Source organism: Mastomys coucha, unplaced genomic scaffold (genome assembly GCF_008632895.1).
Source record: "Mastomys coucha isolate ucsf_1 unplaced genomic scaffold, UCSF_Mcou_1 pScaffold1, whole genome shotgun sequence".
NCBI classification, from domain to species: domain Eukaryota; kingdom Metazoa; phylum Chordata; class Mammalia; order Rodentia; family Muridae; genus Mastomys; species Mastomys coucha.
The window spans coordinates 28,874,707-28,886,157 of NW_022196891.1; the positions used below are offsets into that span (position 1 = coordinate 28,874,707).

Below are 11,451 nucleotides of genomic sequence, written 5' to 3' on the forward strand. Positions count from 1 at the left end.
ACTGAGCAAGAAGTGCTCTTAATCACTGAGCCATCTCTCCAGCCCCAACACATACACACACATCACACACACACATCACATACATATATTAAATCATATCACATCACACATACACATCATCACACATCATATACCCGCCACACCATCACACACACACACATACACATCACACCATCACACACACACACATCACACCATCACACACACATCACACTATCACACCACACACATCACACCATCACACACACATCACACTATCACACCACACACATCACACCATCACACATACACACATCACACACACACCACCCAATCATACACACACACACACACACACACACATCATATCATACACACATCATATCATCACACATCACACACATGCCACACCATCACACACAAACACATACACACATCACATCACACACATCACACCATCACACACAGACACACACACACACATCACATCACATCACACACATCACACCATCACACACACATCATACTCATCACACACAAACCACACCATCATACACACACATACACACATCATATCACATCATACACATCACACTCATCACACACACACCACACCATCACACATATATCACACTCATCACACACACACCACACCATCATACACACACACACACATACACACACACACACACACACACAGAGGCTTGTGTACACTCACTCATGCTCCTTCCCCTACTTTCCAAAGCTTAGGTTGCAGGTCTCTATCGCCATGTGCAGTATATGCAGCGCTGGTGTTTGAACCTAGTGTTTCTGCATGCTAAGGAAGCACAGAGTGACTCCGCTAGCCTAACCTTAAAAAGTAACAAGACTTGGCTTCTTGCAGCAGATCGAACGTGGTGCTCTGTGCTTCCACATATTCAAATGATGCATACATTTCATTTCCGCAGCACACCCCCAAAGTTCTATCAGTAAAGGACTTGTTCAAAACACGCCATCCATATGGCCAAACACGACGCAGTTCAAGTGAAGTAGAGGTTTATGTCATGGTATGTCATTCTTTATGGCTGTAGCAGAGTATGTGTATGGCGTTCATTTTTGTTTAAAGTACATGTAAATTTTTCAGTGGCAGCTGCACCCTGAAGGGAACTAGGTGACTAGGAGACAAGGATGGAAAACTAAGGGAGATTTACTCTTCCTCATACCATTTGTACTGTCTGAAGTTTCTTCCTCTTCTTCTTCCTCATTCTCCTCCTCCTCTTCCCTTTCTCCTCCCCCAGAGGTCTTACTGTGTAGCTAAGTCTGGCCTGAAACTTGATGAGTAGCTCGGCAGATCTTGAACCTCACCATCCTCCTGTGTCAAATGCTAACTTAATTGTTTAAGATTTAGTTTTACTCTGTGTATGGCTGTTTTGCCTACATGTCTGCTTACCATGTGAGCAGTGCCCACAGAGACCACAAAAGGGTATCATGCCTCTTTTGTTTTTGGCTACCATATGAGTGATGGGAATCGAACCTGGGCCCCCTGGAAGAACAGTCATAGCTCTTTTTTTTTATTTATTTAATTTATTTATTTTATGTATGTGAATGCACTGTCACTCTCTTCAGATACACCAGAAGAGGGCATTGGATCCCACTACAGACAGATTCCATTAGGGATGGTAGTGAGCCAACGTGTGGTTGCTGAGAATTGAACTCAGGACCTTCAGAAGAGCAGTCAGTGCTCTTACCCGCTGAGCCATCTCTCCAGCCTTCTCCCATGTATTTCTAAAGTATAAAGTACTAATGAAGACTAGTTTCATGATGTTGAGATGAGGTCTAGTTATGTAGCTTAGGGTGGCCATACAATTGGGATTACCCTTCCTCGGGCTCCTGAATGATGGGATGACAGGTGTGTCTTCCCATGTGTATCTCATGCCGATGGATTCCTCCTCCAACCTAAGGTTTCTCTCCACTGATCCCCTAACTAGAAATCTTTGTGTGTGATGACTCATCATGCATTGCTTTCTTAGAATAGAGACAGGGTCTCCCTATGTAGCCTTGTCTATTCTGGAACACACACAGTAGATCAGGCTGGCTTTGAACTCACAGAGACCTTCATGCCTCTGCTTCCTGAGTGCTGAGGCTAAAGGCATGCACTGCCACACCCAGCCCATGTTCTATTTTAAATAATGCTCTTACACTATCAACCTTTTTTTTTTTTTTTTTGAAATTTCCATTTGTGTTCTCACTTCTGTTTTATCAAGCCTTTTGGAAAGCAGGGGGAATACAACTTTGCAAAGAAGAGGAATGGCCAGTGGAGAATGCACAAAGGGAGGCGTAAATGGGAAGGAACGTGAGGCTCTTACTTTACAGCTAACCTACCTTGAAGTGCAGGCTCATTTGAACGGGTGAACTTTTAAAAAGTGCAACAAGTTACAGGCTAAAGCCTTCACACTTCACATTGAACTAATTCTAAGTTGACTAAATTGATATAATTTACTTTAGAGCTCAAGTTACTCAAGATACAATCAGATCTCTCTCTCTCTCTCTCTCTCTCTCTCTCTCTCTCTCTGTGTGTGTGTGTGTGTGTAAATCAGGTGAAGAGGTGAGCAGGGTCAAGTTCTGTCACGTTTGTGATTTGTGTGTCATGGAGTCTGTGACAGTCTGAGTCGATGGAAGTTTGGCACACTGGCAGAAGAAGCCTCGTTAAGATAATCAGCTTTAGAAGGCTACTGACTTCAACTTCCCCTTACCCCTGCCGGCTCTACAAGAAATCAACTGTCTTTTCTTTTAGGTCTCACACCCCTTCCCCCTTTCACATCTAGAGCAGAGAAAAAGAAAAAGTAGACTGTAACTATTCTCAGGGTATTTTCGACCAATTCTCTATTATCTGTTGTGTCCATTTGGGATAACCACAGAGATATTCTAGCCTCGGTCTTATTTCCTCCTTCTACTACTAAAATCTTTCTCCTAGATTTGAGGTACCCCATTTCTGCCGGCGTCCATACTCTGCGGGTTCTGCCTTTCCTTAGCAATTCGTGTACAGTGCCAGAACACATTTTTAAACGAGGAGAGTGGAAGCACAGGGATCAGTCGGGTCCACCGGCTCGCGCGCTTCCCCGTGGGCATTGTGGCATTCCACCCAGCCCAGACTACAAGTCCCAGGAGCCCGCGCAGCGACGGTGCTTCGGTGAGCTCTTCCCTCGCTCCGCTGTGGGAGCGGAGTAAGGTTCTGGCCGGAGCCGGACGCTCTGGCTGCTCAGCCGCGGCAGTGACGGAGGCTGGAGGCCGTGCGGAGGGCCAGCAGGGGCGTCAGGAGGCGGATTCCGCCTTCTCTGAGCGCTAGGGGGCGGGAGGAGGGGGCCGGGCCAGCGGCGCAGCCAGCCGCGAAGACAGCGGGCTGAGCGATGGAGGCCGACGGGCAGTCGTGGGCCGGCGAGTCCGTGTCGGGCCCGGGCCCAGGAGGCGGCGGGATGATCCGCGAGCTGTGCCGGGGCTTCGGCCGCTACCGCCGCTACCTGGGACGGCTGCGGCAGAACCTGCGCGAGACCCAGAAGTTCTTCCGCGACATCAAGGGCTCCCACAGCCACAGTTGTCCCTCCTCCCCCGCGGGCGGCGGCGCGGCCGAGCTTGGCCCTGCCGGCGACGTCGCCGAAGCCCCGCTGCCAGCGGGTAAGGACAGGCCCGAAGCAGAGAGGAAAAGTGGAGGGTGGCATCCCCGTCAGAAAAACAACCCCAGGAGGAGGCGGCCAGTAGGGGAGGGAGGGCCGCGGGGCGGTGCGGGGCCTGGGCCTCGGGGATCGGAGATGAGGTGGGAGGATACCCCTCGGGGAGAGAGTGGCAGGGGCTCGAGAGACCCGGAGGCAGAATCCGAAAAGGCTAAAGCGGAGAGTGGGAAAGTTGCTTTGAATTGGGGCGCTTGGTTTGGGGACCGAGCCCTCCCAGTTAGACATTAGGCTGGGTGTTCCCGAAGTCCCTGGTCGCCTTCGGACTGCACTGGTATGTGTTTGTGAGCGCGCGGGGGTTTGGGTGTGTAAAGTGCTTGCTTGCAATCCAGTCAAGAGGCAGCCCTGCGAAGATGTCCTCTAGATAGGATTTGGAGTTGCCAAAGAAAAGGATATCTAATGGGTGTTAGAAATTAATTGTACTTATGGTGAAGGAGTTAGGGAACGCTTGCTGTTGTTATTGTTGTTGGGGGTGGAGTGGGGCGGCCTTGAGCCCTTGAAGAACTTGCCCTTCTTGACTTGATTCCGCCCTCTCCCCCCCGCCCCCCGCCGCCCCTCATGGGATGTGTCAAACGCCCCAGATCACTTTAAAAACTGCAAGATCTTTGACCCTCCTTGATTACTTTTAAACTACAATTGGTGGGGAACTAGAGGGTTTAACTTTTAGCACCTTCTCCTTAGGAAGTTGATGGGGGAAGCCACAGGCATTCCATGTGGATAGGTATATGGGAACAACCTAAAAGCAGATATGCCCTTGGTTTTTATTTAGTTATTCTCAAGCTGCAGTATAGATTAAAATAACCTGAAGAGGTTATTCTTCCTTGCGCGCATTAAAAATGCCATGTCCGAGGCTCTGTCCCATGGATTCCGGTTGTGTAACCTTGGTAGGTGGGTCCTAAGAGTCTAATTTAGCAGTCAAAGATATTGGAGTCTGATACAGGTGTTTTATTATCACTTAAGGTGAATTTGTGAGTTGGACCCTATACTTTTTGATGCATGTTTAATATCTTAACTTTGTCGGAGACTACAGAAGGGCGTGTTTAAAGACATTCTGGTAAGTCCAGATAGGGCCCTCAATGATACTGTTCCATTGCCCAGGAATAGCAATTTAAAGAGCCCTTGTTTTGGGTTGGCATGGTAGCTTAGCTGGTACATATACCTGCTGCCAAGTCTGATGTCCTGAGTTGATCAGGAGAGAACCTATTCTTGAAAGTTATCTGCTGACCTCCACACATAGGCCACTGCTCGAGCATACACGTGTGCTGACGCTTGCGCGCATGTGCGCGCACACACATACACTACACATACACATACACACACACACACACTCACACACACACACACACAGTATAGGTATTTTTAAAAGATTTTTTATTTTTAATTTTTGGAGACCGGGTTTCTCTGTGTAGCCTAGGCTCTCCTGGGACAAGTTCTGTAGACCAGGCTGGCCTTGAACTCAGAGATTCTGCTGGCCTTTGGGATTACATGTGTGTGCCACCACCACCAGGCAAAAGATTTTATTTAACTTTAGGAGATAAAAAAAAACCCACTAGGGTGGTAAGTACTTTTCTGAGGTTGTGCTTTTGACACTTGCAGAGACTTGCAGTCTAGAAGTGAGCTGCGGAACTGGCCTGTGCGGCCGTCAGAGAGCAGTTAGAGCCAGCTCACACTTTTGGATGGACCCAGAGGGTACGCCTAACAGTGTTTGGCAGCAACTTCTCCCGGCAGAAGAAGCGTTGCTTTAAAAGCCCTCTGTTTCTGCCCTTACTTTAAAATGACTATTTCAGAGTTACTCTTTAAAAAAAAAAAAAAAAAAAAAAGACCAACTCAGAATAGATTTAATTTAGAGAGATGGAGATTTTCAAAAGTTGAAGCATCTTGGTTGGCTTTTGTTTTCTTTAAAGGCAAACCTAAGACATACAAAAACACCTTTGTATTTTGCTTAATTGGCTTTTCTGGTTGACTGCATCGTGATCTAATTTTTGCATATTTAAACTTTCCTCACCCTTTGGAATGTGCCCATCTCTATAAAATCCCAGGAGGACACAGATGAGAGGGTAGGGAACAGATTGATTTTGTTCCATACCAGGGTTTGCAGTCATCGCGGAGGGTTTCACATGTGGGGGTGAGGCTGCAGCAGGGGTTTTAAGTATCTCTTTCTGTGTCTAGTTGAAGGATGCTGTTGTCCTGGGTATTTCAGTAAAGGTGTTAGAAGGTAGAACCAGTCCTTAAGGGACAATTAGCTCTTTGTGCTGGCTGGAGCTTTTTGGTAAGGTCAAAGTTACTTGGAGGTTGTCTCAACTTTCTTTTGTGAGTGTTGGTTTCTGATTAATAGGGACTCAACATGACAGACAGGGTCACTCAGTTCTTAACCTAACAAGCCTTCCTCTGCTTAATGCAGTATAGTATTTGAGCAACTGAAAATCAGAGACTAACTATAATTTGAAGATGCTGGACTAAAAAGATAGCAACCTTAGAAAACAATTTATTATATTTCTTTGTATACCATTTGTCATAATACATAATGCCATTTTTAAAATTTTCACATTCAACCACAGAGACCTGGGAAGAATGCCAAACCTCTTTCTTATTTTGATAGATTTATATTGACTCAAGTCAGTGGCTGAGATGGGTGGATTGTGTGTTCCAGGTCAGCCTGGGCTGTATAGTCATGGGGGATGGTAGTGGTATAGGTTAACATAAAAGAAGATTGTTGATTGGTCTCCCCTTTGTTGATTGGTCTCCCTTTGTCAACCAAGTCATTTTATGTAGCTGTGGGGGAGAAACCCCTCAGTCTATTATGGTTTTGTTTTGTTTTGTTTTATTATTTGTTTTTTTTTTTCTTCTCCTGCTAGAGCATTCAGAAGCAATGAGATAAAGGCTTTGAACCCTTTCAGGAGAGGCAGGGTGGAGACAAAATAGAAGAAGGAAAAGTACTTGTCTTACTTTATGATCCAGTGCAGGTCCTGGCTTTTGCAGTTTGTCTTCATCTTCTCCATTTTAGGACGTTGCAGTGACTCATATGTGTCTGGTAGGAACGCTGTTGCTTGTGTTGCCTCCCTTTGGTCTTAACTGATCATAACTGTGTTGTGTCACAGCTTCCTCATCTGGAGATGGAGGCTGTAGTCGTCCTTACCGCCAGGATCCAGGATTGTTGGAGTTGACAAGGCACAGGTTTAGAGCAGCCCTTTTGCTTTTTGATATGGTCTCACTGTGTTCTTCTGGGCCGTTCTTAAGTTCCTCTGTTAAATAATCCCTCTGCCTCAGCATTCATTGCCAGCCATTATTAAGTAGCCGTGTGAGTGCCTGGGATGTGCTGCTCAGTGTGCTACATCTGGGCGCTGATGAATGAGCCCAGAAACTGGCCTCTCGTTGGATGAGTGGATGTCAGTCTTTCCCTCTTTCTCTTTCTTCTCCCTCTCCATTTCCTTTCAATGGAGTTTCAAAATGTAGTTCAGGCTGGTCTGTAACCTGTAACCTGCCACACCTCCTGAGCGCGCAGAGACTGTAGGAGTGAAATACTACTTTTGGCTTACACCTTTCTCTTAAGAAAGACTAATTATAAATGTCATCGTTACAGAGCACCTATTTGTGTGTATTGGGTGGTGGACAAAACGAAGTTGGAGGCCGGGCAGTGGTGGCGCACACCTGTAATCCCAGCACTTGGGAGGCAGAGGTAGGTGGATTTCTGAGTTCGAGGCCAGCCTGGTCTACAGAGTGAGTTCCAGGACACCCAGGGCTACACAGAGAAACCCTGTCTCAGAAAAAAAAAAAAAAAAAAAAAAAAAGTTGAGGCCTGAACTTGATCCTCTACAGAGGTATAATCTCATATAGAATTTATGCACAGGTCACACATAAAGCTGAGAAGAAAACAGAAAGGTAGAGTGGCTAAATTATAGGCCTGTGTATTTTCAAGACAGGGTCTCACTATGTAGCTTTGGTGGTCCTGAAAAATTCTCTGTACACTAGGCTAGCCTAGAATTCACAGAGATCCACCTGCCTCTACCTCCCAAGTGCTGGGACTAAAGGTGTGTGCCACCATATCCGCTTGATTATAGGCCTTTTAAAAATGAACTTTAATCCTCAGATTTTTATAACTGGTTGCTTCTTGTTATCCAATAAATATGTTTCTCAGTATTTTGTGGCCTCTTTTGGTTACTGTTTTGTATAGACGGGTTGTTGAATTTTAGAAGCAAGGCACTAATACTAAAATCAATGTTCTGGCAATCTGTATCCAAGGTTAGTCTGCAATGGCAATGTGCCTGTGAATCCAGCACTCCAGGAGGCTGAGGCAAGGAGGATCTTGAGTTCAAAATCAATCTGAGCTGTATATAGAGTTCCAGCCTAGCCTGGGCTTCATAGTGGGACCTTGTCTCAAAAGTCAAAACCACAAACAGAAAAGGATCACTTCTATCCTACTGTATGATGTGGTAGTCATAGCGCTCACCTTACAAAGTTGACACTTAGGGAAAGTGGACACACACTACAGTTCGGTGTAGATGTTAGTAGATGTGGTTCTATCCTGTGGTGGGAGGTGGTGAACATTGGATTAGCAAGTGGGAGCATGTGCTTGGAGGGAAGGGGAGAGAATAAGCAGAGGGATGTAATGTGGAACAAAACAGTGCAGTGCTGGAGCCTTGAGGTGGGCCTGGGGCTCCAGGCTTCAGGTCCAGTTCTGCTTCCGTGCCTCCTTGTGCCTTCCTCCCTGGCTTGGGAATACAGATGCACTTGTCACAGAGATGGTTACAAATGAGTCCTAATTTGGAACCATGCTTCACTGCAGTGGGAGACCTTATTCAGTGGAGAAGGTGTGGCATAAGTCCCCTCAGGTCTCCTGAGTGCTGAGGTCATAAGACTTGACATGCCCAGCTTTATTATTTATTTATTTTTTAATCTTCTGAGATTATGCTGGATGCACTATTTTTAAAAATCCATGGACCATGTTGTAAAAATCATTTCCTCTGTGAGCATACTATATTTACATTATTTCAACCTTTCCCTCTTCTTCCAATTCCGTTATGCCTCCCACACATCCTCCTCTCAAATTCAGATCTAATTCCTTTTCTTCTAGGCACTGCACACACCACCCTCCCTGCCCTCCACACAAACATTACTGTAGTCAGTTGGTGTTGCATGTGTGTTCATGGGTTTAGGGCTGACCACCTAGGCTTGGGCCGCCCGTCCTGCTTGTCTCTGAAGAAGCTGACTTTCTCTTAGTGAGGCCGGGGGCTTGGAAGCCTTTTCCCTTGTTGACATGTTGACAAGTGTGGTCTTGTGCAAGTCTCATGTAGGCAGCAAGATTGTTGAGAGTTCATGAGTGCAACCATGCCCAGCATCTGCAAGTACTTTGTAAAGGAAATGTGTATTCGGGTGCTGGAGAGTTACGAGCACTGCTTACTCTCCCAGAGCACCCAGGTCTGATTCCGAGCACCCATACAAGGATGGCTCCTAATCTTCTGTAACTCCAGTTCCATGGGATCTGATACTCTCATCTGGCCTCTCTTCACGTGCTGTACACAGATAGTGTACATGCATGCATAGATAAAGTACATACATGCATACATAGACTTGTGTATAGAAATTAAAATTAAATAAAATCTTTAAAAAGAAACCACGTAGTTAAATAAAAATCCAGTGTGGTTATTAATTTTTTCTTGTGAACTCACTCGATCCTATATTCTGTTTCAGTAGACTAAGAGACCATGGTAAATGTACTTTAAGACTAATCTTTTGGGGTTGAGAATGTTATACAGCACTAGACACTTGCTAGGTATGTGCAGGGCCCCCGGATTGAGCCTTAGCACTATAAAAACAACATAACTATCTTTTAAAAATAAAACCTCAAGAACGTGTTATTGAAGTAAAGGAAAATAGAAGTTTCACATTGTGCTCACTGCTTAATTCCTCCAGACCCTGGCTGTAATTCTTTTGTTCATGATGGCTATAAGAATGTTCTTCTGCCTCTGCTGACTAGATTGGGAGGGCCTGAGGAGAAAGTGTCTTTTGTGTCTGTGTCCTGGTCCGGTAGTGCTTATGGAATTGCTTTGTGTATAATGGGCAAATGCCTATTAAATTATTTCCATTTCTAGAATGATGGTATGAAATCAAATGCAATTTTCCTTTCATTTCAGAAGAACATGTCCACACACTTGGAGATTTGGAATTTTGTAGGCTCATCCATACTTTACAATTTGATAGATGGTTATGCTTGAGGTCCCCCCTCCTTTTTTCTAACAGCTTCAACTTTTTATTGAACATGTTAGCAGAAGAGCTTTATTCAAAAACCCCGACAGCACCATATGATCACTCCTGCATTTCTGCTTCCTTTGCGTCCACTTTCTCAGCTGTGGCAGTATTGGAGAGGGCGGGGCTGCCTGCTGGCTGCAGCAGCTGCTAGGGCAGGCAGACCCACCCGTCCCTATTTACTGAGAATGTCCCCAATTGGTTGTTTGTTTTCCCAAGGTGGATTCTTATTCTGTTGTGTACTAGGGTGGTCTTAAACTAAGCTTGTGTGATCCTGTTACTTCAGTCTCCTGAGTGGCTGGGACTATAGACATGAGCTACAATATCGGGCTAGACTATAGTTAGAGTCCATGCCCTATGCTAAATAATTGTTTTCATGTCCCAAAGAATGATTTTCATGCAATACCAACTAGACCAGAGGGCCATCAGTGTACGAGAAGCAAGTTCTAATGTTCATGCACTCAGCAGCCCTTTATGGAAGCCATTCTACCCAGGGGCCTGAGATTAGTCATTCCAGCTTGCAGTTAGGAAAGGAAGGTTAAGAACATTTCACCAGGCCAGTGCAGAGGGTCTTCTACAGATGTGTTGCCTACTTAACAATCACCTGTCTTTGAAGCCATGGGGTAGGGCATACAAACCTGAAGACCTAAACCAGGAATGGTGGCACACACCTTTAATCCTAGTACTTGGAGGCAGAAGAAGGTAGATCTCTGTGAGTTTGAGGCCAGCCAAGTCTACATAGAGAGCTTCAGAATGGCCAGGGTATGCAGAGAGACCCTGTTTCAAAAACCAAACAAAGCAAACAGAAGACTGAAGACCCAGACTCCATATGGTAAAAGGAAAAAACAATTCCTCCTGTAAGTTTTCCTCTGACCTTTACAGGTGTGTGTACAATGCATAAATGTTCTTTATACTCTCTCTCTCTCTCTCTCTCTCTCTTTCTCTCTCTCTCTTTCTCTCTCTCTCTCTCTCTCCCTCCCTCCCTCCCTCTCTCTCTCTCTCTCACACACACACTAAAAATATGGCATTGATAGAGTTGAGGAATGGAGGTTGGCTCAGTAGTAGAGAGAGCTTACCTGATTGCAGGGCCAAGATCACTTTGAACGGAGTTGAGGTACTCTGATGCTGTGGGTAATGACTGTCATGTTTGTGTGGTCCAGTGCAGAATGCATCCCATCCCGTTACCATTAGTGAGCCTGCATCTCCACCTTCCTTGGAAGAATGTGAGGCTTCTGTAGAAATGTGAGTTCTCTGCTCCTAAGGGTTACAAGACCCAATGTGAATTAACCCTTCATGTGGGGAAATAGCATTAGGACAGTGGGTTCTCCATGGTACAGGGCATCAGTACTGTGTGGAGAAGGTGTCTTTCTTATCTCCCAGAACTGACTGGAGTCTCTTGTGGATATGCCTAGGCTTAGTACAGGCCTTTTCTGGGCTTGGGATGCAGAGGCAGGCGGATTTCTGAGTTTGAGTCCAGCTTGGTCTACAGAATGAGTTCCAGGACAGCCAGGGCTATACAGAGAAA

At 45.7% G+C, this 11,451-nt stretch overlaps 1 protein-coding gene across 1 annotated transcript in view; it reads left to right on the forward strand.

Moving 5' to 3' along the window:
* Positions 1-3,170: 3,170 nt before the first annotated feature.
* Positions 3,171-11,451, forward strand: part of Dstyk (dual serine/threonine and tyrosine protein kinase) — a 51,442-nt gene continuing 43,161 nt past the window's right edge. The window contains exon 1 of the mRNA XM_031382260.1: positions 3,171-3,630. Within this exon, the coding sequence (XP_031238120.1) occupies positions 3,366-3,630 (265 nt within the window). The 5' untranslated portion in view covers positions 3,171-3,365. The remainder of the gene's footprint in view (positions 3,631-11,451) is intronic.